Here is a 27504-nt window from a genome sequence, read left to right as displayed (position 1 = left end):
TTTATTTATTTATTTAGTTTTGGTTAATGTTATACACCATATAGTTTATGTTGTGTGGGATAGTGCTACACAAAATCGAATGTGCAGTAGGCCTATCCAGTAGCCTAATTGACAACTGAATGGATCGCCTTCGTATGCCTCCCATCAAAACGCGCGCCAACAGAATTCAACGCTGTCAAGGGTAAGGTAATGATTCATGATTGGTTAGTGATTTAAATCCAGATGTTCTCGTTGAAAAAAAAACTGACATCATATCCACATTTACTCCCAACCTAACCACCGCTTACATAACACACTTTATTTCAAGTTAAAAAAAGGCTGTGACTGCTGTGTATAACGGTCAACAGGAATGAACGAGGTGAACGAACATTAATTTCCTATTACTGTTGGCTGTAGATTAGAGACACTGGCAGATTAGCGAGGTTACAGCAACACATCGTTGTAATAGCATGAAAAGTTCTCCCACTCCTTTCTGAATTCAGCAAGTGCAGGACCGCGGAAAGATTGCCTGCCCTGACACCTAGTGGTGAATTACGTTACTGAAGCCTGACACCTGTAGGAAAGTAGCCAATCTTCAAGAGGGCACTTGGAAATGTTCACAAGGACATTTTGGCTAATTCATTCTTAAATGTAATCACATACTGTTATCTAACTGCGTGCCGGTGTGCTGATGTCGCAGAGGTAAGGGGACTCTTTGAATGGAAATGGTATTCTATCGAGCCTATTTTTACAGTAGGCTAAACCACCACAAGCCGATTCCTGGCATGCTTGCTAATAAATAATAGTTCTGAAAATCAGTGACGGTAGCATGTATCGTAACGGTAGCCTTCTTGCCAATTCAGGAGGTGTGAATATTGTTTGCATGACGAGTTGAAAGGCGAGTGTGCCCTGTCTGTGCCCGTTGTTATAGCGCGGTGGAATAACCATGTCCTAATGGATCAGGCTTGCTATTCTGGGAAATGATGACGTTCTTTGTCACCTCTTGCACGATACAAGTTCAAACATCTTTCAACAACTGTCTGACATGGCCTGAACTGTACTTCTGCAAAGTCAACTGCAAATCGCAGGGAACACTGCTCTTACATATCGCCTACATTTCACGAGTAAGTAGGTCTAGTCCTGACTAGTCCTCAGTCAGTACGAATATTAATTCGGGGACTATGATCTATCTTTATTAGGACCATATTAGATGACAACATGACATAATAAACACTGTAGACTAGATTGTTGGGTTATATCAGTGGAATGCTAAGTCTACAGTGAAGACCTAGCATACAGGGGAGTTTTTTGGCCCACCAACTAGGCTACTATCCTAGACTAACTGGCTACTGTACTGCGGCGTAAAGTAAAGGACTTATTGCTATAGATAATGAAACCTTAACAAAACGAGATATCCCAGGCTCTGAGTAGGTGCTATTCATAGACATAAAAATGGGCTATATACGTTTAAACACAAATTGACTGAACATCAATCAGCCTTTGTTCTCATTATTTTTTTTTGCACGGAAAGTGCTTCACTGCATATAACACATTTTCAGGTAATCAGAGCATATCTGAATTACTCCTCAAATAACCCCGAAGAGAGGCCGGGCGGCGCTATAGTACTGACGTCAGCAATTAGCCGTCTCTTTCCCGGCTTCCGACTTCTCCCCTGTCTCCCTCCCTGTGTAGTGAACAGGGGGGAGAGAGTCATAAAACAAGGCTGAAACAGCGACAGTGACAGCGTGCAGCCCCGGCGCCTGTGCGCTATCCTCCCTCTCACTCACCGCCAACATCCACACCAATGCACGCAATCACCCATCTCCCCATGAGACGACATCCCCACGCAGCGTTGTTTTCCAGGTTTCTTTTCTAGCGGGTCTCTCGTCTCTCGTCTACTTTGATCCTGGACAAAGCGACAGATAATACACCATCAAGCTTCTGCAACGAGTTTTAATTTTTCTAACCCCATCTGAATGACGGGCGGACGGTTTGACTTCGACGATGGCGGCACATATTGCGGTGGTTGGGAGGATGGAAAAGCCCACGGACACGGTATCTGCACGGGCCCCAAGGGCCAGGGCGAATACTCCGGGTCCTGGTCTAACGGCTTCGAGGTAGTTGGCGTGTACACCTGGCCAAGTGGAAATACGTATCAGGGCTACTGGGCGCAAGGGAAACGCCACGGGCTCGGCGTTGAGTCGAAAGGCAGGTGGCTCTATCGTGGAGAGTGGGCTCACGGATTTAAGGGGCGATATGGGGTCCGACAAAGCCTCAATACACCTGCTAGATATGAGGGCACATGGAGTAATGGTCTGCAAGATGGATATGGGGTCGAGACCTATGGTGATGGTGGTAAGTAGTTACTTCTTATGATTCACTTCACAGATTGGTTTAGCCTTAACAGTGTTTATTACTTATTTGATAAGTTTCATGAAATACAAAGAATGCATGTAATCTTTTTAAATTAAAATGTAACATTTTTAAAAAGTTAGGCTACATATGAGAGTCCAACCATCACCTTTCAGTATTGTCCCTTTAGACTGTTCTTTAAAAGGACCTTATGCACAGCAACAATCTGGCAAATACAATTTCTTTTCCTTTAAACTGACAGAAAACTGATATAGTAAATGCATGATGACACAGAAACATAAGTGAATGGTCCTGCGCTGAGCTGTATTGATAGGCTACATAGCTCGAGATAGGACTGGTCAGCAGTGGGCTCTCATAGAGGTCATGGCTAATAATAGAAGCATCTGCAACACTTCAAATCAAAGCCCTTTTTAACCAGCACCGACATGAAGAGCAGTATTGATCTCTGTTTCACTATGGGGAAACTAGTGTGTACTATAGGCAGACATGTTGTTACAGTTTGGCTAAATGTATTTTTTGACGTCAATCAAAGCGTTTATATGACATTCCCACACTCAGTTAAGAGAAGGGGCTGTTATTTCAGACACGTTTGGACATGACGTGGGAAGAGCCTACTGGGCAGATACGGAAGCCAACGATAATGTTTGGTTGGTTTCTATGTCTGGTACACCTGTTTCATATCAGTTGCTGGAATGCCTATGGAATTATTGTAATAGTTTACCAATCCACAGCAAATCATGGGCTTTAACTGTAACCAGAACCCAAAGAAAAATCAAGTGGTTTTAAGGTGCTAGATTTGTTCAGAGACACAATTCAATTTGTTGAAGCCATCATGTCCTGTTCGAGCAAAACTTCCCTGGAATTAGCCTGTAAAAACTGGTAAGATGGGTTAATGGATTAGAGTTACTGCAACAAATGTTACAATATCTCAAATGACTTCCATGTTTTAAAATAGTTTTCCCTCCAATGCCGGAGCTGTCAGGCTGGGCAGACTTGCTGGTGAGAAATAGGGTGGAGAGCCGCGCACCTCGTCACTTTTTCGTCATGAGGAGGCTTGGGTTACACATGTGGGTATCATTGCCCCTATAATAAATAGGAAGGTACAAATAATAAATAAAACATGTATATAGCTGTGACACAAATGGATTATTAGAATTCACACAAGGGTGTTTTTTAAGTTTGTTTCCCAGGAATCAGAACCACTGCTTTAATCTGTTCCTTATGCCAGTTTTAGTCAGGCATGGAAGTGCGACAGGCCATACATATCTGAGTCAATGGTCTCTTAGTGGATAGGGAGAAAATCAACCTTTTTCTCATAAAACCCAGGGGAAGTTCTCTTTAAGATAAAAGCAGTCAAAAATAGAGTTGCTGACTTCATGGCTTTGAGCAGGTGCAGAAGTCTCCAGAGTAACCTGGAGACTGGGGTTTTGTTCGCTAGTTGTACACCAATAGTTCGCAACGTGTCGTATTTCTTTTTAATTCCTCTGGCAGGACCTCAAGCCAACTGGCAGGACAGCTGAGTGCCAGAAACCCTCTGTGTGTGACTGTTTCATAAATTAGACACATACCCACGGATCGTGCCAATTTCTCTCCATTTTTCTCTCACTCTCTTTCGCACTGTCTCTCTCACATGCTCTGGTAAGAGGTACTCCTGCAGGTACCTCTGTCAGTCACTGCGAAGATGTGTCACTGGCACTCTTTATAAATGGGGTGTGAGGATATGTGATTTATCATCACAATAAGCAGTAAAAGCTCCTGAAGACAATTAGACCTGAAACACTTACAGACACACCACAGCGTACCAAAATAGAGACAGAGACAGATATATAGATGTAAATATATAGAAAGAAAGACAGTGGAACAGTAAAAAGATAGATAGAGGGGGAGAGAGAAAGACATCTGCTAGTTTTGAGTCTTTTTAATTGCTTCCCATTGCCATGTTATCATTTAATGAACTGTATTTCCTACAAACACTTGTGTGAAGTAATATATAGATGCAAAGACACATGTTGGGCGTTAGGGTCAGTGGCAGAATCTGGAAATAGCAGAGGCCTGAAAGAGACAGAAATAGAAAAGATGAGCTCTATTATTTACCGGAGCAGAAACAGTGAATCAAGTGTAAGCAGTGTATTGACATTAATGGTCTGCTATGAAACATTTCAACAAGTAGGATTCCCCAGAGGTGCAGTGTTAAAGAGTAGAGGGTATAAATAGGCATCCCATGTCATTTCCTCTCTGAGAGAAAACAAAGCAGTCATTCAGCCGTACACAGTTTATTGGATTGTCGATGTTCAAGTTATAATCTGATGAATCTGAAAGAGCTCTAATCCATTTGTCTTAAGCTATGAAAGCTTAAGAGTACTATGCTGCTTGTTTCCACCATGTTTGGGCTGCAAACCCACTAATATAGAAAATAATTTCTTACAGAAGCATACACCATTGGGTAGTGTGTAGGTCAGGTTAATACACTTGCTTTAAACACTTTTCCATGCGGCCGAGGTTGTTGATATGATGGGGGTGAAAAAAAGGGGTCTTGTTTCCGGACCTCACTTTCTGGGCCCACTGACAACAAAAGAATGACTTTAACCCTCATGAACTCAAGTAACCTTTTGAATAGCCTTAATTTGTTTTGAATTGACCACAACTGTGTACTCTGAATAGGAGCATCGTCGCCAGACCAGGCCTCTCAGTAACCTCTTACAAATGCCCGTGTTTTGTGAATCCTGCAGGGACGTTCCAGGGCCAGTGGATGGGTGGCATGCGCCACGGCTATGGCGTGCGGCAGAGCGTCCCCTACGGCATGGCCACGGTGATCCGCTCGCCGCTGCGTACGTCCCTGGCCTCGTTGCGCAGCGAGCAGAGCAACGGCTCCGTGCTCCACGACCAACTGTCGGACAGCCCGGCGGGCACGCGTGGCGGCTTCGTGCTCAACTTCCACAGCGATAGCGAGCTGGGCTCCGGCAAGAAGAAGGGCCTGTTCCGCCGCGGCTCGCTCTTCGGCAGCCTGAGGCAGCTGCGCAAGTCCGACTCGCGCTCGTCCATCTCCAGCAAGCGCAGCTCGGCACGCAGCGACGCCACCTCCATGAGCCGCATCAGCTCCAGCGACGCCAACTCCACCATCAGCTTCGGCGACGGCGACATGCCCGACGAATACCTGCCGGCCGAGGACAACGTGGACGCCACCACCACCGAGGCCTACATGGGTGAGTGGAAGAACGACAAGCGCAACGGCTTTGGTGTTAGTGAGCGTACCAACGGCATGAAGTACGAGGGGGAGTGGACGAACAACAAGCGCCACGGCTACGGGTGCACGATATTCCCCGACGGCACCAAGGAGGAAGGGAAGTACAAAAATAACGTTCTGGCGCGGGGCATCAAGAAGCAGCTCATTCAACTGAAAAACACCAAGACGAGGCAGAAGGTCGACCGCGCTGTGGAGGGAGCCATCCGTGCAGCCGCCATTGCCAGGACTAAAGTGGAAATAGCCACCTCAAGGTAAAATGTGCTCACACACACACACACACACACTCAAAGACATGTGAACACACAGTCACACATGTACCAAACACATGTGTCACAGACCACGCACAGAATTACAGTCTAAATTCTCCATCTTGTAGATCTCACGCCTGCCAACTCCTCTACCAAAATACACCCTTATATTGCGTGAGCGCGCTGTGTGCTGTAAATTGTCGCGCTTTATAGCATTTTGTGGGTCAGGTTTCTCACGGTAGAAGATCACAACTGCGGCGGTGACATGATCCCTAAAAATGAACCCATAGATTGTCCTAATTATTATGAGGGCAGTGTTGCTGAGTTCAGCGTGTTAGTTAGAGTGTGGCCCTGGAAGCTGTCCTGTCATGTCATGCAAGAGGCGGACATAGTCAGACACCCAGGCTGGCAGGCACTAATGTTACACAGAGACGGTGCCGAGTAGCTGGAGTGGATGGGGGCTGTCACATGCCCGGCAGCCAGTACTCTCTAATGCTGACCAGCTAATCAATACAGAACCAAAAGAATTGGCACTGGGGGTGACACTTTGGTGGAATGGGCACCTTAGAAAGAGACTATAACCAAAACAAATGCGGGTGGTTTTTGTGGTAACTTCAGATCTTCAGATCTTCAGTCCCATAGGGGCATCTTGTCTCCTCCAGAAAGTGATGAGTGAAATCTGTGGGGGAACATCTCTGTGTGAACATCTCACTGATAGAGAGCTTATGTAACTACACATTGGCTGGTTGGTGCACATGTTCATGTTTTCTATTTAGTTCATATACTGTATTGTTACTGTGTATATCTGGTGACAACGCTGATCATTGTTCCGCGCTGGGTATTTGGTGGAATAGGCTCAGAATATTGTGTCAGGATTTAAATTCATTTTGTCTTTTAGTGCTGAAAGCCCAAGATTTTCCATAAATAGATAGATCACAAATCTTCTATACTACAACTGACTATACTTAAACCATTGATTGTTTATTCCCAAGATTACATTTGCTTAATGCAGTAATGATTAAAACATTCATGCATTCTTTAGAATGGATGGCCCAATGATTTGGTCACCGGACCCCAAAGGATAGCTCAAGTTCATGTTAGGACATGTGAGGTGGCTAACTGATGCTAACACGTTGCAGTTTTGGCATGGCTGAACCCTGTCTCAGCTAAACATTATGAAAGATGAGTCTTCTGAAGACATGCTTCCACACCTCAAGAAAATAAACACACTCTGCTAGATGAGTAGTAAGACGTTTGTCCAATTAACGTTGTGATTGACTGTCCGTCGCTACTAATATCAAACCTATTACATCATTTAATAATTATAATCATTCGCAATAAATACTTTTTTCTGTGAGATGTTGAACAAGATAACAAGAAAAGCCTTAGTCCTTGTTTTGACCTATTTTAAATCAGTTTTCTAAAGGTATTATTGTTGGTTTGAAGAACCAGTTTCAGTGTAATTAAACACTAAACAGTATAACACTACACCTTTGACCTATTTTAGAGCTTTCAGACCTCAAGCTTGAATAGTCTCATTAACCCTCCCTTATTCCTGATGCTGCCCAAGTCTGGCCACTCTTACCCGTTCGTTAGTGTGTGGGCTCTGTAATAGAAACACCTGATTAACATGTGTTTCACACATAGATGATTGCCAGGCATATGAATTTTAATGAAAACTCTAATAATGAGATGTTACGCAACCCCATATAGCTAATGAAATAGTAATGTGTCCCAGAGCAGCGTAATGAATGAAATATCTCGCTGTGCCTTTGAAGTTTGTTATGGAGAGGAGTGATAAGCGCGGCTGAGAGGCTGGGGAATGTGTAGAGAGTTGGAGAGGGCTTTGGCTTGCGTCAGTGACTCCTGTCGCTTGACTGGAGGCCTGGGAGAGAGAGAGAGAGCGAGAGAGAGAGAGAGAGAGAGAGAGAGAGAGAGAGAGAGAGAGGACGGTTGAGAGAGAGAGAGAGAGAGAGAGAGAGAAGGAGGTGAGAGGGGAAGAGAGCGGTTCCTGGTACTGGCGACTGTGTTCTCACACGTGGGGTTCTGTCTCCAGTATGTCAGCACCAAGGCCTGACTAAATAAGGCAAGACAGGGATATGGCCCAGTAGTGGCGGCTGATACAGTAGGCTGTATCTCTGCCACTGCGGTCATCTGCTTGAGTACTCAGAGAAAGAGAGTGAGTGAGAGACAAAAAAGGCGTAGAGAGAAAGAAACAGAGGGAGAGATTACCTCTATGTCTGTTTCACCTGCAACTGAGATGACTCTGAACTTCTTCTTCAGTGCACTGGTACAATCATAACGCAGCTGGCTGCAGACTACATGTCTGTCTAGGCTATTTCATGGCAGAGCTAGGAACAGGTGCGTAGGCCTGAGAAATGGAACTGAACAAGCCATGACTGGCATGACCTGTATAATGGAGACGCAAGGGGGGCTGATTTTCAAAAGGAATACTGTAAACTGCCAATCAGAAAATAACACCAAATAAAAAGTGAGAAATATAATAGTCCAACATGATACTTAACTCTTTTGATGTTTTTTTTGCTGTTTTGGAACCACATTCTCAATTGCGTCCTTACATTTTGAAACCTACATTACGACTTGTTAAACATCCTGACTGTTGAGTAAGAGATCTCACCGTAGCCACTGCTTATTAACTTTCATACTTCATTAAGTGTATACCAATGCCCTCCTCTATATTTGGTGTGTTTAAGGGGCAAATAGAATATGATGACTGTTGGCTAATGCATTATATTGGGATGAAGATCCTTAGGAATCTTTTCCCCTTTAAGGCGTTATTATCACCTGCTGAAATATTCTCAACATGCTTCACACATCACCCTTCGTGCGAGTGAGTCATAATGATTTAATAAACTACAACATAATAATTTGGTGCCCTTAGCCAATCTGCATGCACTGACAGTTTTGGTGATTATGTGCATACAGTGTTTAAATCCTTCTCCAGAATTTCTTTAGATGGGCCTAGTGCTCTGCTAGTTATCTATCTATCTTTGCTTATGCTAGTGTTAGTATTTGCTTTAAGGCACTGTAATCATTTTATTTTGTTCCACTGAAGCATGTAAAAGTGTTTCACAAAAAAAAACTACTTTTATAAACAGTTTAGAGCAGTGATAAAGTGGTCACTGGAGAAGTGGGTATACTCTTATTTTTTTTTAAGCAGGCCATACAGCACAGGATAAACGCCCTGTTTTGAGAAGTGGGCATACGCAGTGCTGACAGAAAAATAAGTGGGTATACTCTGTTACCTGCGTTTACACTGGTTTAGAGTATTCCCAAAGACTTCACACAGTAGGCCCATATGATCATGAATGATATGAAAATGAAATGATATATTGCGCTGTCTTTATATTTGTTGTGGAGATGAGTTAATTGTCATCCTTTAAATGATTTGCATGCTGACAGAGGGGACTCAGCAGAATGTATTTTAAAGGTCCGCCATGTCACTCTCGTCATAAACTTTGAAGAACGTTCTATATAAGCACCTTCTATTTGTGAAAGTTAAGAGATCATTCCTCCCAGAACCATAATAACTCTGTTGGTATTTGTCACCTTTGGGATACCAGATACCAGAGTCCTCCTTTACATTTTAGGACTAGTGAAGTCTTAAGGTTGGACAAAGGAAACATAACAGATGGGCAAAGGTAGTGGAACACACCACTAGCCTATATGGATGAATGATACAATAAAGAGCAAAAAGGGAATGTGTGCAATTTCAGCAACAGCCCCTCTGCTGAGGGGAGGATGTGAGGCTCTTGACATCTTTATCGAAGCTGTTGTGTGAGATAGTCGGAGCGAGTGGGTGGATGTGGGGTGTGAGAGATGATGGCTGCCAAGTGAAAACCTCAGAATATCTGCAAGTGCTCCTTCTGTCACCAAGGAGATGGTCCCTGGCTCAGCCAGTGGAGTTCTGACCACATTCACTATATGGCTCTTATATAATGCAAGCATATGTAATGTGGACAAAACAGGCTTTGAAAGACTTCATGTGAGTTAAAAATATATATTACTGGATAGCAAAATCACATGTGGATAGATTGAGTACAGTAGTTGTTGCACTGTATTGCTTATCAGTCTATCACTGAAGATAGACTGTAATATTCCATTTGTGTAGGCAAGAGAATCTTACGTAATGACCTGGCAGAAAGGAGCTCTGGAGCAGGTTAGGTAATAATGAATAAAGGTGGTGGTGGTGGTGGTGGTGATGATGATCAAATAAGTAATCTCGCTGACATCTCTATCTTTGACTACCTCTCTATTGATTTCTGTGCTATTCCTCTTGAGTCAAGGTAAAGGCATCAGGCATTTCCGAGCAAAGCAGAGACACTATACATGTGCTGTTGCGTAGTAATTGCAATGATCAAGATAACATGTAATCAGCATAATGATACCATGGTTCATGTGGCCTTGTTAATGAGCAAGGATAGTCTATACTTCCATCATCCAAATAATTTATGCAAAAACATATGTACACTGTTGGCGTTGTCTTGTGTAAAGGTATATGTTTATGGAATAGAATATATATGATATGAATACATTCTATGATATATGGGTCGACATGTGCATGATTGTCTGTTAAATTAATGCGTTAGAACCTTAATGATTGTACTGATCTCTAAGATCACTTCATTTATTAGAAACGTTTGTCTTGTCACAAAGCTTTTCACAAGGGAAACAGTCTGTAATCCTTTAAAAGCAAGCTTAGCGCTCCTGTGCCAAATACTTTTATTGATACACACTTTTTCTTTTAGCTTAGCTTTTAGCTTAAGAAAAAAAGGATATTTCTTATATTTTGTATTGATGCAGCAATCTGTCTTAATTGCAGTAAAGTGCAATAACCAAACACGTGTAATATACTCCAGTTTCAGCAGTGTAGGTCTGACCAAGAAGCATGTCAAATTCTCGCCATGTATATACTGTTTAAGATATCTCCTAGGCTCTTAAGTGAACTAGGCTTCGAATAAATAGGTCTTGGAGTTCACCGTATTCACGGGCCTGACCAAGTGAATAAACCGTAATTTTTTTTATAAGGCACTGGCTACAGTTTTGGAATTAGAATCCATACCAATAGTTGTGTGATAGTTGTACGAATTTTCAATACATTTTTTTCTGTATGGGTTATTGCGAGAACAGTTGCCTCCCCCACTGTGGTTAATTCTAGTGTGGCGCTAAGTCAGTGTGGGGGCCATATGAGGCACGCCCAAGAGGGAGCGCTAGGCGTGCTAGAGGTACCGGAGGCAGCTCCATGACGTGGCTTAGTCAGTGTAGTGGCGCTTGGTCCTGGTAAAGATAAAGGTCAGGTGATTAGCAGAAGCTTTTGTCAAAACAAAAATCCTGCATTGATCAAGATTTTACGCAAATGCACAGAACGGAAGACATTCCACGGAAGCATATCCACTGTACCACCAACACCCACTTTGACACTAGGGGGCGCAGACTATTAGTGGGCTATCACTACGGAACCCGTAGCAATAATGCCAATGTTATCGCTACGAAATCCATAGAAATAGCCACTTCATTTGTATTCTTTTTATTTTAGATCACTCAGATGCCAGCTAGCTAACTTGCTAGCTCTGAACCCAATGATGGAGGGCTAGCATCAACAAATTGTAAACACATTTTGAAAGAAAGAGTAAACATCATTCAGATAAATACTAAAGCAAATGTGTTTCTTGGTTGCTACATCATTATGTGCACCAACAGCAATACAACCCTGGTTTTACACACCCTGGTTAAAATAACTAAACTCAGCCTACCTTACAATGAAAGATTGACTGCCCTGGTCCCTGTTGCATCAAACTCTCTCAAAACTCTGTATCGATTTCAAAGACTTCATGAATAGCCTAATCATTAGAACCAATCCTGTTATTAGTGCCAATGTCTGTCTTACTGTTCCTGTTTCTAAATGTCTCAAGCAGCTGAATGACCTTTCCACCAAAGCAGTTGAGACAGGCACTGTCAGTAGAACTGTTATTATATTGTGAAGAGGTTTGGGATTGATGTCTTTTTCCAGATGATTATCTATCTATATCGGCATTTTTTTCAGATATATAAAAAGGCGTCTTTGCCACAACTAACCCTTAATTATTGAAGCTGTGAATCATTTAGAACCAATGCACCAGTGCATGCCAGCTTGAGTCAGCCAAGCTCCACATCAGCCAAGTCCAGACTGGCCATCACTATAGGCGATTTTCCACAGTGCTGACTAAGCTTGTTTTTTTTAATTACATTTCACTTCCACCAATTCTGCTTCAAGTTCACAACTGCCTTCAATATGCTACAAATAAAATGAAAACTGCCAGTGTGTGTGCGTGTGTGTGTGAGGTGTGTGTCTGTGTAAATGTATCTCATGTCACATTCAGATATTGTGTGTGTGTGTGTGTGTGTGTGTGTGTGTACGTTTATTTTATGACACATTCAGACATTGTGCATGTGTGTGTGTGTGTGTGTGTGTGTGTGTGTGTGTGTGTGTGTGTGTGTGTGTGTGTGTGTGTGTGTGTGTGTGTGTGTGTGTGTGTGTGTGTGTGTGTGTGGGTGTGTGTGTTCCATGACAGCCCCTCAAATGAAAGGTTGCTCAGTGATTCTCTCTTGGTGTCCCTTGTCTATCGAGGGTCTGTCTGCTCCAAGCAGATGACAATGTTTTCATCTTTGTCTTCATCGGTATGGTCTCTTTAGTTCCAGGACTTAAACTCTCAAGTGAATTGATGGGCTTGTGGGTGTTTGGTCCTTAGATCCTTGGCTGGTCTCGGGTCCTTGGATGGTCTCTGGTCTGCTGACCTGTTTTGTGATGGCCATCTAAGTCTTGTATTGTTGGTCTCTGGACTGGTCTGTGTTGGTCTGCGTCCACACCTCTGGTCTCTTGACTGGTCTGTGGTGGTCTGCGTCCACACCTCTGGTCTCTGGACTGGTCTGTGGTGGTCTGCGTCCACACCTCTGGTCTCTGAACCCTTCTGGTCTCCCAGGTGGACACTGGCCCCACAAGTTCGACTGCCCTGTGCCTCATACACACCTGGTCTACCTTTGCATTAGGTGGGTATCTGGTGTCTGAAACGATAACTATGAGAAATGAATGCTGCCCCTCCTACCCAACAAGAATCTTTACACGTATATCAAAGAACATATTCAACATACAACCTTTAAAATTCACCTAAACATTTAAAAAACAGTGCCTTATACTTCACAAATACAAGCAGATTACCCCTTTTTTTATTGTGCACAGGTTGGTCAATATTTGCAACTATCAAAAATAATGTGTTATTTCAAATTATCAGCTGCTTGCGACTGAGCTACAGTAATTTTCTTCAAAACAGTGCCAATTGCATCTCTAGACTATGTTCTTTTTAAAGCAGGTCCTGGATTTTCTCTTTGTCTGTGAAGAGTAACATCTTCTGGCTTTGTGTTCCCTCTTTCTACATGAAAAACAAAGTCTTGACTTTCTACTCCGTTCCCCTTGCAGTTCTTTGCTACGTATCCCTCTCTTCCACATGCGTGACAGACAATTCCTTGATGTCTCCCCCCTGTGTCTTGGCAACGTCTCGCAACGTGACCATCCCCGCCACATGCATAGCGAATGACAAACTTCTGTGTTGAGAATTGAATAGAATTCAATAGTGTTGAATGAACTACACTTGCATTCCTGCCCTCAAGTATGAGCTGGCTTTATACAATTCAAACCTTTCTTTTACACTTCCTTTCATGGAGAGTCTGAGTCATCATGGAAAAGTAAGAGCTTGACACATAGATGGTGGGCTAGGAGCAATTAATACACACTGGAGGATCTTGTTGTGTTGCCACTCCACCACTGTATGAACTAAACATGTCCTCCAACCTTGATGCATATGAAACTGTGTCCCCTGGCTCCCAAAGCCTCTTACTAGTTACTCTAGAAACCTCTCTCGTCTCCTTAAGTTTCCATTACATTAGAAACTTTAACTAAATGAATCAATTGCTTCATATTCTATTGTGCAGAGCTGGCCTAGGACCCGCACACCCTCGGCTCATTACCGAGTAAGTCAAGAAAACAATCCCTGTCCATAAAGGGCCTTCCGAGGTTTTAAACATGTACATTTTCTAAAACAAAGCAGCAGTTTAGTAGAATACTCACCTTCCCTTCTTAAAAAAAATCACACACTGGGTGCCTTGCCATTGTCAGACAAAAAGGATGTCACCTGTGATTGATTGAAGCTGTCTTTGTTCCAGTAAAATGCAATGATGAAGCACATGAACATTCCTGTCCCCAGGTATCTTGAGTGGTGCCAGGGTGGGGATCTTTCCTTTGTAATAGCTTGATGAGATTATCACTCTGAAGATTATAGTGTCCACATGTTTGGGAGTCACAGCAGCTGCTTTGTCATGTTTCTTATGTTCTCGGGGTAGGATATACTGTTATTCCTTACGGACTTGATGATCTTTGTGAGACAGATAAGGCTTTGGTGTATTGGTGAAGTTTTATTATGGTTCACTTAGCACATGAAGCAGTAAACTCAAAATTGTTTAATAGAAGTGATACGTTTTTCTGAACTAGTCCAGAAGGCGAGTCTGGGTGGATTGACATGAATAACCTGAAAAGAGGTCATACTGAAAGGATGAAATGTTAGAAAGGACTAAAATTAGAATGACATTTAAATGGACATGTCTGTGATCCATGCATATGTCCCCTTCCTTCTCTCGGAGTCTCTTCATCGCTACCCATTCCCTCTCAATCTTTTGCTAGCTTTAAAAAATAATAATTAGTAAGTCACTTTAGGATAATACCCTTTGCTTAAAAAAAAACTTCAGTATTTCTGCAGGACTCACCAACCCCAACCTCTTAGTGTCTAGTTATTGTTTCTAAATCCACAGGGGGAATTTGTGGAGCGGCTTATCTCATGCTCAACCCTCCCTCCCCTGTCTGTATCTGGCAGTGCCATCCCTTGTCTTACTCTCCCTCCCTCCCCCCCTTCCCTCCTCATCTCTCTCTCTCCCTTTCTCTCCTTCATTCAGGACGGCACACGCCAGGGCCAAGGCAGACCTTGCTGACCAGTCTGCTTTGTCGGCCAGCCAGGATGGAGACATCGCCCGGGCAGTGGCTCGAGAGCTGGCTCCCAACTTCCATCAGCCAGGTACACATCTCGGCACCCTGCAAACACACACAGGCATACTTGCTCACTCATACAAACACTCACAGTCTCAGCTCCCGTATTACCACTGATGTTTACACCCCTCCCTCTGATTAATCCCGCCTTTGTGTCCTTCTCTTTGTGTCTGGGTCGAATGTCTCCTTTTTTTTTCTTTTTTTTTTTCCAGCTAAAGGAAACTAGAGCAGCTGTGAATGTAAATGAGGTCTGAATAAGAAGAATATGATTATCATAACTTATGCATTGATTAAGCTCCATAACAGTGTACACTGTTCGGTTTATTCCGTGATTTAATGAGAACTGTACTTCCCCGAACTATTTTTTGTAACATTCTTACAGACGAGAGCTGCAAATTATAGAAAATTAAGCAAAATATATACAAGCGTATTCCTTAAATAAAATGTGTGAGTGTCTAACGAGCTAGTTATATTTGCGATCCTCCTCTTAAACATGCCTTTCTATATAGACAACCTTACACAATGGCATGCATGCCTATTAACACATAGGCACAGGCTGTCATGGAACACACACACACACACACACACACACACACACACACACACACACACACACACACACACACACACACACACACACACACACACACACACACAATACAAAGCACCCACACTCACACACAAAGACTCATATACACTGATCAGCCTGCATCATGATATCATGATCTGTATTCTCTGAATGATCCAAGGTGCTCCTGAATAGATATACATGTACTGCTTAAATCCATTCTAAACTGTTGGTACTTGCCCCAACACCAGCAATAGGCAACCCCAGGCTCTAAACTCAACTCTAAAACCTGTCCCCCTTCGCAGAAGGGATTACTTTTTAGGAAGAATATAAATATAAAGTTTATACGTTATATGTGAATTTAACAGAAATGGAGGCAGCACTAGAGAATGTATAATCTTTAATCAATAGGGCTTCAAAATGTTCTAAAACTTCATCACAAGAATTAATCTAAATGAAACACAGGATTCGTGCCTCTCAGAGTTCAAACCAGGGCACACCTTTGAACTGCAAACCACTCCAACCCTGATGGAATTATGCCATCTAGAATGATCTGCACCTTGACACAGCACGTTACACTATAGGAGCAACAGCACGGGAGCGCTGATATACAGACAGATTTATAGCGCTCATGGTTGCTAAAGGCGAACTAGCTGGACTCAGGGTGTCAGTGTTCTTGGAGGTGTGTGGGGGTCAACTGGGGGAGTGCTTTAGCGTTAGCGGTGGTCAAGAGAATGCAGGGAATGACTGGAACCTCATGCTGAAATGCTTAACCAGCTGAGGGACATTTTTAGCATCCAATGGTGGAAATGGTGGAATAATACTAACACCAAATCTTACTATCAACAGTGAATTGATAGCACATCATACATCATGCATGACAGTATTGTTGTCTGTTTCTTTCTACTTTTCAAGGCCCCGACTACATCAAACAGAGGTTTAATGAGCCACTTGACATTAAAGAAGTCCCAGAGGTGAAGAAGGAGAAGTCAGAAAGCCCGCACTTCTACCGCAAAGGGACTACCCCCACCCACACCCCCACTCAGAGCCCGGGGCCCACGCCTCCCCCCTCCCCGCCCCCCGTCAAAAAGAAGCCCTTTTTCAGCCGAAATAAGTCACCAGCTCCGGAGAGCATTGTCACGGGCATCACAAAGGCCGCCTCCAAGATATCACTAAAACAGGAAACCACCAAGATATCAGTAAAACAGGAAACCAGGCAGGAAGTGGTTCCGCCACCCAAGCCGGCCAAGTTGGCACTGCCAGCCGCCAACACCAACTCCAGTCCCGGCAATGGCGAGCTGCACTCGGAGTACCACGGTTACAAGGTCAAGGCCGACGTGATGATCCCACCGGACCCTTCAGAGGATGAGATGGAGATTGTGGAAACCCACGTGGAGCTGGAGAAAGCACCCCCCCCTGCGAGGCAATACAGAGCCCCTACCCCTAAACCCGCGGCTGTCAAAGAGAGCAAACCTGAGCCAAAACTAAAGAAGCAGGAGTCCTTAAGGCCAAAGAGTCTAACAGAAATGAAGAAAGCCAGCATGGAGATTACCACCGACATTGCTGAACCAGAATCCGTAAGTAGGCCAAGTGCTGCCCACATCGACTTGGTTGTCTTCCTCATACACTTTCACTGATAGCCCTCACATGTAGGGGGGACTATGAGGCATGAGAATGATGATGAGTTAACTGATGTGTTTCTTTATTTCACAGGGTCCTAATTCAATTCTGGTTGTCCTTGTGATGCTTATTAATATCGGTCTAGCTATTATTTTCGTCCATTTCCTTACTTGACAGAAGATCAAACAGGTAAGACACTGAGCATGGGAGCTTTGTTCAATGTGTATCGTTACAGCAGTTACTGCAATACTCTTTAATAAGCAATGCCTGTGATTCAACGTAGTGACTTTAACCCCTCTAACTCTTTTGACTCCTTCAGTGACCTCATGAAAACTAGTGGCATAGGCCCCTATTTCTCTGCATTACGTCGACAGCCTAAAAACAAAATGGCAGCAGGGCAGACTCAGACTCAGGCAAAGGACTGGACGACTGGACTTAGAGCGAAACAGAGAGGAGGAAAGAGAGAGTGAGGAGAAAGAGAGACAGAGGAAGGGAGAGAGAAGACACCTGGAGCTGTTGGGCCAGAGGTTTTCCATCAGTTCCTCTGGTTTTGATTTGTTTTCCTTGATGCCTGTGAGAGCTGAAGCAAGCAGGTGCTGGGGAGAGCCCCAACATGAAAAATAATAATAAAAATAAAAAAAATGAAAGAATAATCATCAATGAATAAAAAGAAAAAAAAAGGAGAATTCTGCTGATCCAAGCCAGTACCCCGTCAAGTGCATGGCCACTACAGTGGCGGTTTGAGAAGGGGGTTGGGACGGGGAAGGGGCTTAACTGGATATGTTCGGAGATGCACTTTTAGATGACAGAAGCTAACAGCTGCCTTACTATTTTGCCATCTGACGTTTTGCGGAGGGAGATGTGCGGCGCTTGAACTGCCAGGGTGTGTGTGTGTGTGTGTGTGTGTGTGAGAGAGCAGCAGAGCTTACTGCCATTCCTTGGTGGCAGAATGTGTGTGTGTGTGTGTGTGTGTGTGTGTGTCTGTCTGTGTGTGTGTCTGTGTGTGTGCGTGTGTGTGTGTGTGTGTATGTGTGTATATGTGTGTGTGTGTGTGACAGTGTCCCTCCTCGCCCCAGAGTTGAAGACACTAGGCATATTTGGTAAAATAAGGGTCACTCACCAGTCTTATTTCATTACCTGCTAATGGACAGCCTTGTCCAACATCTCCCTCCGCTCACGCTTTGGGAGGGCCACTCATGATATGGCCATGCATGGGGCTGGTTTAACGACGGTTTCTGTATTGTGTCCGTTTCTTAAGGTTTTTTTGTTATTTTTACTTCTGTTCATATTCAGTTGTGAGCAACAACTTTACAATCATGTTGTTTTTGTTTTGTTTTATTTGTTTCATTTTTTAATCCTAACTAAATATATGAATATAATCTTTACACAATTAACACTAGCCAATAGACAGGACATTGTTTACTGACGAGAAATATTACAATGTTTCCAAGTACATTTAGTGTTGTAGAAATTACTTCTTTGAATTATTGTTATTGATGTTATGAATTGGTGAATAACTCATTTATACCAGCATTTGAAATAAAAAAAAGTGTGGTTTGGTTTTAAAACTTTTTGACATGGGTGTAAGAAGTAACGTTACATCATGTCTAAAAAATTAATACTTGATCTAGTTTGCTCTTGTAATATAACACTAGGGTTTAATGCATGGATTTGTTTCTGTAGTGTATCTTGGTTTGGGGAATGACCTGTTGCATTTGAATTTGCACCTTTAAATCTTTAATCACTGAAAGTTATCCACACACCTTTTATGACCCAAGCTCTGGGGTTGTGTATGCCCATCATCCCAAAATGCTTGAGAATGCTGTACTGAATACATTCAGGTAGAACTCCTGGTTCTGAAAGACTAGAATATGCAGAGACAGATGCCTTAATAATAACATCATGAACCATTGTCAGTGTTTACCTCAGAAAAAAAATAACAGAAGTCATTTCATTTTTGTTTTGTCTTAACAGACAATTTTCATCATTAGAAGAATTTATTTATTTGTATTTATATATATACCGTAATTATTTAATGTTTCATTGGTCTCTTTGTTGGTAGATCACAAGGGAATTGGATTTTATTTTAATTTAAAAGAGAATGAGTAAACTCATTATTTTTGCACCAGGGACAGAATAATATACATATATATTTTATATATTCTATAGAGTTATATTTAGCTCAGTGCTAGACATTAAAAAAGGTATTGTATTAATCGCTCTAAAGCCTCTGAAGTTACTTGACTTGAGACGTTTGTTTGCATAATATATAATCAGGTTATTTTTTGGCGCTGACAGGCGAGAGGATGTGCTGTTGTTTGACATGGAGGCAGTAGAGAAGGATTTCAGGGGCAGTAACAACAAGGTGGCGTATTTTACAGAGGGTTGTTCTGACTGCCGCAGTATGTGAAAGTGGACGGGAAGGCCAGAGGAGGGACCGAGAAGGGGAAATGGCAACAAGAATGTTTTTTTTTTTTTTTTCAAATGTAGAACTCTTTTTTTTCTTTCTTCAAGGTGAAGGATTTTAATTTTTTTTATGTGGGAATTTTGTGGGTGCAACATCCTTCAGTGGATATGTACATGGTTATTGGTTTAAGTGTACCCCACTTGCCCTCCACAATGGGATATTGTTATTGAAAGGTAAATTGCCCTTTTTGGTAATATTTATGTGCCAATAAACACATGTGTCATGTTTCTAGCAATTTTTACACACCATGAACTAACTTGTTTGGGTATTTTTCTAAACAGTCAACTCTGATTGTATGCCATAACAAAGTTGATGTTACTTCTATTACACAAAATTAATTTGTTACTGATGCGGTCAAAACCTTGAACTGTGGATGTGATTGTACTGTTTCAATCATTGAGAAAACAATGAGAATGTGTTGATAAAAGTTTTGATACACACAACCCCTCAAGCTTTGATTAATACTTGTGACTGTATTTTTTTCTGGATATTGCTTCTGTTAAGTTATAATTAAAGAAAATGTGATTTTATGACAAGGGGATTTTAATTTTTTGTGTGTGGATATATCATAGTGCATAGTGTACTCATTTTGCCATTCCACAAGAATTTAACGACACCAGGCCCAAAACCTTGGTTGAGATTTGGATGGGATGTCCCCTTGCTATACTGTGGCTTCCACCCCAGCCATGGCAGCAGGTATGTGATGCTTTTTTTAAGAGCAGTTCACCCTACCACACACACTTGGGTGTCAAAACTGCCCCCTTGTCTGGAGGATTGCTGTGGTGATCCTACGACCAAAATAGTGAACAACAGCTGCGGTAGGGAGTGTCATATTTGAGAGCAGCGAGTGTAGCTCCCCCTCTCCCCAATGCACACACACACACACACAAACACGCACACGCACACACACACACACACACCTTCTCTGAGTGCAGGACCAGCCAGAGGGGCTGCCATATGTTAATCCCTCGGTTTAGACACACACAAACATTACAGTTAGCAAAACCTCACAAAAGAACACGCAATACATCATCAGACTTGTCACTGCATGGATACGAAATGTTTGTTTTCTACACAGATCTTATGAATTAGGACTATTTTTCTTTCTATAATGTGTCTGCCGTGTCTACAACTTTAACAGAACAGAACAGAAAGTCATTATTCAGCTGGGTTAGCTAAGATAATTAAGCTGAGACCTGCTTAGCACTTAGTATACAGTAAACAGTGTGCTTAAGAAATGAATTAATCAAGGCTTTTCATTTTAGGTACTTATTTAAGTTAAAACTGTTACTAACCCTAACCGTTGGTATGTTATAATGGCATGTAAAAGATACATTGTACAAATTAAGTCAACACTAGGTACTTTGGAATTATGTCAACTTTAAGGAGCAAATGTCGCTGTACCACAAAGGGGTACAGAAAAAAAGGCAAGGGCCCAAAGACAAAAATGCCATTGTGATTTTTTTCTGCTGTCCAACTGTTTTCCATGACAGTAAGCCATCACCTTTAAATATAGAGCCAGACAGCTGAAAATCTACACTGACATTACTCAATCACACAGAGCATGGTTATATTCCTCTTGATAACCACTCTGCACTGTTTGTTCTGCTCACAGCCATAGCGCCAAACTCCCAATAAACATTGCATTGCTTTTAAAGGGGGCTCTGGAACCAACAGAGAGGGGGGGTTAACTTCAGTTTCAGAAACATTTCTGGGGGAATGGCCAAGGTCAGACAGCACTGGGTACAGACCATCTGAGGCATGTGAATGGGAGACAGCGACAAACCTCAAACATCTCCAACTACATACACAATCTCAGGTTTCATGGGTCATCACCTCTTTCATATAAAAAGGCTCCTCACAAGAACAGGGGAGGAATCTAGCATTGGGGAGGATACCAGCCATATTTACTTTCACCATGAATGGCAACTGGACTTGTTCCGGTAGACGGAAAGCAAGGAGGCCCTGACTTTACAAACACTTCACATCAGGTCCATTTCCCAGTTTTAATGTGTGGGGCACTTGTGGATAAAGTGTGTGGAATTCCAGTTGTCCTGCAGAAAGAAATGCATTATTGCATCCATTATTTTTAATTAAAGTTAAAGAAGTCAGATTTGTTGAATTAATAAGTAAACACTAAAACAAATCAAGCTTAAAATCATCCCCCTTGACAGACTTAAAGACTCCTCACATCCCTTCAAGTTCAGCTACTGGACTCCCATTGCAGAACCAGAGCAGAACACAGAAGAAACACAGAAGTTCAAGTCCAGGTAACTCAGCAGGACCCCTAATAGCACACGCACACATCCATGCAGTGCAGCCAAGCTCCCTCTCCCATCCATCTCTTTACCCCCTGCACCTACCGCGCCATTCACCTATACTTCTGCAGCATATTAGGGGCTCCTTGATTAACCCCCCAAGCTTGCCCTGCTTCAATCTCCCCTCTACCCCACCTCCCCTCCACCTCCCTATGCCATTAGAGCAAGATTGATAGGCCCCCTGGGTCAAAGCTCAGAGGTGGGCTTGTGCGGAGCGGAGGCACCTGTTCTCTCTCGTCAGGCTCCCAGCAACACTGTGCCCAGTGGCGGATGCCACTCCCGCCCCCAGGGTCTTTCCGCTCCATGCTCCACCCATGCCCAAGGTATATATATATATATATAGATATAGAATACACGACAGTATGGCAAAGGGCTGCTTTTACGCTGCCCCGGCGGATCCACCTGCCACGGTTGAGGCCCCTTAGTGATTTAAAGAGCAGTTTATAAACTCCGCTGAGAAAAGGAAGACATGCTTCCACCCTGGTAACGCCAGCTCAGTGCTCGGGACACAAGGACAGGCAGAGAGGCCGCTCCGGCAGACAGAAAAAGATGGTGCATTACAGTGCTGCATGATGGGAAATCGAAATTGTGTAGAATTAAATCAGAATGAAATCTACAGATACACTAACACCTTTGTTTAAGCAGATTATACAAAATCACAAAACATCCCTCCAAACCCCCCCCCCCCAGGTTGTACACTAAAAGAAGACAATCCCTCAGGGGGGCAGAGACCTTGGTTCCCATGGATGACATGGAGAACTGGCTTATGGTTTCAAAGAGCAGCATCTTTCCCTGCCCTGTTTAAGCACAGAAATAAGATCCGGTGCCAGCTCCTCAATGAATGACAATGCTCAGCAGCTGATGCTTTGCTCGGCCCATGAGTCAGAGCCAAGTTCCTAAATGGTACACTGGCAAAGAGGAGAAGTGTGGTGGTTTTCCTTTTTGGCTGATCAACTCATTCCTCACCACAGCTCCTTAGATTTGTAGGTCACATTATGTTTGTTTCTCAACCTGGTGAGGACATTCCCACAAATATATGAGTCGAGTAGTAACATGGTATTCAGATTACAAGATTCTTCTTAGTGTAACCAACCATTGCCATTTTACCAAAACAATGATTTTAAGGTGATTTTGAAGTGCCCAGGTTATTTCAAAGGGTTGTCACCTTATCAGCATATATGTATTTATTTGGATCTGATAAATACATTTTCAGAACAGACAAAGTTGGAAGGCAAATAGATATTTCATAAAAAAATCGTTCATTAAAATGGCAAGAACGCTCAGTATATTATGTGGGTCTCTCTTTAGCTTGCTGTATAGCAGTCTCTAGTGGTAGAGCAGGCTCATGTGTTGTCTACCGCTGTATTCCTTTATATTATTTATTTCTAAGGGAAAATGTCCGATAGGTATGGCTGCTATCCAATGTTTAAAGACCAATCTCAGCACTAAGCACTTGTGTCTCCATCATTTTTTCTCTAAGGATTTTTTTACTTCTAGATTTTCCCCTGAATATTCTAGATACTTTTGTAGACAGAAGGAAAGATTGGTTTAGCCTTGTGAATCACAGAACCTTCTCACCAGTACTAAAGAATACTACGTATGAACTCTTTTATTCTCCATAGCATTCCATCTCCATTTCTGAAACCATTCATTGAAGCCCATTTCGAAAGGAAATCTAAGTAATTTTTGAGGTTAAATGCATAGTATCTTTGGTACCTCACTGTGTTTAAAAAATAACCTCCAAGATAATACAGTAATGATGTGAATTGTAAACATGGTGCGGGGAACAACTGCATTTCTTTCTTAGCCTGTGATGGGTGATGGTGAATGCTCCAAGGGCTGTTGACTTTTTATTTTTTAACTTCAACTGTGACGTTCAGATGAATGGCATTTGTTGCATCAAATAGTTTTGCAATCATGAAGAAGTTTCCCTACAAGAGGCAAAAAAGACAAGAGTTTAAATTTCTGTATAAGATGCCACTAGTATATTATACTACTGATGGGTACTTACTCTAGGAGGTTTGAAGGCCTTGGTGTAAAAAGGAACCGTGTCATGGATGGACTCTGGGAAAAGATAAGGAAACATTTAGAGAGGTGACACTACGGTTCCAAGGGGAGAGCTCAAACTGCAAAATTAGGTTTGGTCATTGAGGAACAAATTAACTACATCCTTAGAAATATTTACTACCTTGTGGTTGAGCAGTGGAGAAAGGAAGTACAAGTCAATGTTGTTGTCAAAATGTTAAAATCACAGCTAAATGTTCTAATGTCCATGTTCAATTTATTTACATATAATGTTTTGTATTCAACATCAAGTCACTACCATGCAAGTCATTTGCAAGTAATTACGGATGCACCCCTGTAAAGAGTAGTGCAAGAAGTATTCACAAGGCGTATCATGAGGGTCAACCAACTGGGCCAAATGGTCTGGCCATTATATATATACAATATATATATATAAATCACAGTAAGGGAAGAGGGTGCGGGTGGTCGAGCCCCCCAGGTTTGAAAAGCCCAGAACCCTGGTCACATTTAGCACCCGAAACGTTTTTGGCATCTTTTGGGTGGACTTGGGGTATTGTGTCAGATGATAACCTAAGGCTACAGGACAATTGTAATCAGTCTTGTAAGGTTACATACTCAGCGCTGTAAAGTCAGAAAACAAATGAATTAGGAACCCATCCCTTCTCTTTGGCAACCTTGCCCGGCATGTTGAGGTCACACAGTTGGTAGCTGGTAACTCAATATGCCAACTCTAGAATTTTGCCACCACTTCATGTCTGCTTGCTGCTTGGACGGATCATTCATGAGTTTATTCTAACTGCTGAGTGACTGTTGATTAGCTTCTTTACACTTCACAACACACTTCACAAGAGGCAGAACACCACACCTTGCCCCTTATATTCAGGAAGGACCAGCCATTATGTTGAAAAATAACCATGCACCCCAATTGCATCGCCATCTTGCTCTTATGGAGGTTCACTGTCCTTTATTACACCAGTTCACTGGCAGGTATGTGTTTGTCTACCAGGGACTGGAAGCCTAAGAAAATTTTGCCATAGGCATTAGGTAGTCAGTGGAAAGTAATAATTTCTAAAAGATTAACAATAAGAAACTTGGGCAGCGAAGGCGAAAGGTTTTTCAAAAGTGGTCGGAACAAGTTTCATATGCCACAAATACCTTCATTCATACATAGATAAATTAACACACACACTCACACATTGTACAATTACTCAGATTTTCCTATGTGGAATTTGAGGTTCTAGACAACCAAGCAGATGTTTTTATGTCCAGTCATCCTGTTCTTCTGTACGTACCCCCTTTGATGAGATGGCATGCTCTGTAGTACTCACAGTCTTCTCTGCCTTGGACTTCAAACCACTTTTCATTTCCAAACCAAACAGAAAAACTGTGTTCAAAATAACTCAGGGTTTTCACTGCAAGTCCAAGAGCATAAAGAACGTAGTTGTAAATAAGTATGTGTTAGATTTGGGTGTATTTCACATATCAGCCACATTTATACCCCCCCATTGTTAATAGGTTCATTCTACTCTAAATAACCTACTTATTTTTGTAAGATCATAGAAGACTTTCCTTGTGACATGTAACCATGCTATCGAAGGTTAATGTGCTACACGTCGAAATAAACGTATTCTTTCACTAAGCCCCCTTTCACAAGTCTCTCACTGAACAAGTGAACTTGAACCAAGGAACCGTTTTCATCTAGGAATTTGCCAAAAACAGCATACTCTTTCAGATGTAAATATAGCCTTGCACAAAGTAGTGCAATCAAAGTGAGTGTATCTATGGGCTTTAAATCAGTGTTTATCTAAAAAAAAAAAGAAGATTAATCTCACTTGGGACTAATGAGTACGTCACACGATATTCACTTCGTCCGATTTCACATGGTGACAAACTCAGAGACAAGATTATAATTTCTCCTGTCAATGAAGGAAAGAAAATATATTAGCATTTTGATATACTGTATTTCTGTCACTGAAACATGAAAACACATTTTAAAATGCATTTAAGAGAATATATTATACTGTATTCATTTTCCGGGCCCTTGTTTGCCTTGCTCACCAACAACTACTGCAGTGCTATTAGCTAATGTTCACTAAGATCTAACTTTAAGTGTGTTTCATGACTTCATGAACATGAAATAGAAATATTATATAGCTAACATGGTGATAATTATAAAACCTGGAGAGAGTGATGAATTAGCAAACCCATTCATTTTCATGGCTGTTTCTCAGCTAGCACATTCAGCTCAGGATGGATGCAAACTGGGCAGTCCCTCAAGTGAATGATTTCAATGCACAAACGAGAGAGTCGTATGACTGACCTGAGCTGTACGTCTTATGTATCATTGTTACAGGCCAAATAAAAAACATTGATCACTGGTGGCAGTTATATACAGTTTATATATGCCAGAAAAACATTCTGCTTTTTGAATGGAGGTCTGTGACACGTTCAATGGAGGTCTATGGGCTTTTTTTTGCCAGCATAATCATTTCCAGCATTTGATTACAGAGACTAACTGACACAGAAACATCTTAATGTTGACAAGGCAAATGATTTTAACCTGCCAAGACATCTGATACGAATCTGACAGTATGGGCAGTACAACACTGTAAAGTAATAAGTATTTCACTTACCTTCATAGGAATACCATAATGTCAAAGAGTCTGAAGAGCACATAAAATGTCTGCTTCCAAAAACATATGCAATACATGAGATGAAGATGGCAAACCTTTGTAACATACTCTGCACAATTTATGACTTCCCTTGCCTGCAGTGTTCTGATCATTATTTGAAACTTCCTCCAGAAACACGGCTTAAAAGAGGTATTGTTAACGATACGTGACGTTTTCTTGTTTTGCCCAAAAGGGAAGTGTGGATTATTTCCAGACAGGAAATGAGAGTGACCTATTTCTATGTCACTTTTATTCGCTCACATGTAAACTTTGTGTAGATATCCAACAACAACTAAGCATCATTAGCAGTGACCTTGTGAGGGACCGAGGCGGCCACCCCACTTTTTGGGATGTGGGCGACTGGAGTCGGTGGTGAAGTCAGAAAGAAACGTTACATGAGTTGGTGGCTTCTTATTGATTTTAAAAGGGGGAATTCCATTGACCCCAATCATGTGCACAAAATACACAATCAAAAACAACAACAAACAGAACTCAATGTACTCACAAAACAAGGCAACCACTAGGCGCAGACTGTATTCACAAGTCTCTCTCTGGTTCCTGCAGGGCAACATGATTAAGACTCCAATTGATTTAGTACCATGGTGGGAAGGGGAGACTTAATCTCCTCACCGATGTATAGAAGAATTGTATTCCATATGCGTCCCAGAGATACAAAAGGTAGTGCATAAAGATAATGACTGAATTTCTAAATGACATTTCATGGCCAGCTTCTTAAGAAATGTGATACAAAGCTTTGAAAGCAAAACAACATACAGTGGCTTGCAAAAGCATTTAGAATGAACAACTTCCCCCGTGAACCAACATTCTGGCAGTTCCAGTATCAGAGTAGCTGCCTGCTACATATTCATAGGGTCGGGGATATTGGTTGACACCCATTA

At 42.2% G+C, this 27504-nt stretch overlaps 1 protein-coding gene across 1 annotated transcript; it reads left to right on the top strand.

The window, feature by feature from the left end:
• Positions 1-1677: 1677 nt before the first annotated feature.
• jph1b (junctophilin 1b) lies at positions 1678-17577 on the top strand. Its single transcript, XM_080837568.1, has 6 exons — positions 1678-2334; positions 5082-5847; positions 14845-14963; positions 16419-17080; positions 17217-17312; positions 17443-17577. Exons 1-5 carry the CDS (start codon positions 1956-1958, stop codon positions 17295-17297), a joined length of 2007 nt encoding a protein of 668 aa, XP_080693694.1. The 5' UTR covers positions 1678-1955; the 3' UTR covers positions 17298-17312; positions 17443-17577.
• Positions 17578-27504: the final 9927 nt, after the last annotated feature.

Source organism: Sprattus sprattus (genome assembly GCF_963457725.1).
Source record: "Sprattus sprattus genome assembly, chromosome: 4".
NCBI classification, from domain to species: Eukaryota; Metazoa; Chordata; class Actinopteri; order Clupeiformes; family Clupeidae; genus Sprattus; species Sprattus sprattus.
The sequence above is the reverse complement of the archived record's forward strand: the minus strand, read 5'-3'. Positions and strand labels throughout refer to the sequence as shown.

What these genes read in the sequence shown, in the direction of transcription:
- jph1b (XM_080837568.1), top strand. Translation starts at nt 1,956, where the DNA reads ATGACGGGCGGACGGTTTGACTTCGACGATGGCGGCACATATTGCGGT. An exon ending in GTGGAAATAGCCACCTCAAG is followed by an intron (nt 5,848 to 14,844) that starts GTAAAATGTGCT and finishes TCCTTCATTCAG; the next exon opens with GACGGCACACGCCAGGGCCA. An exon ending in TCCCAACTTCCATCAGCCAG is followed by an intron (nt 14,964 to 16,418) that starts GTACACATCTCG and finishes CTACTTTTCAAG; the next exon opens with GCCCCGACTACATCAAACAG.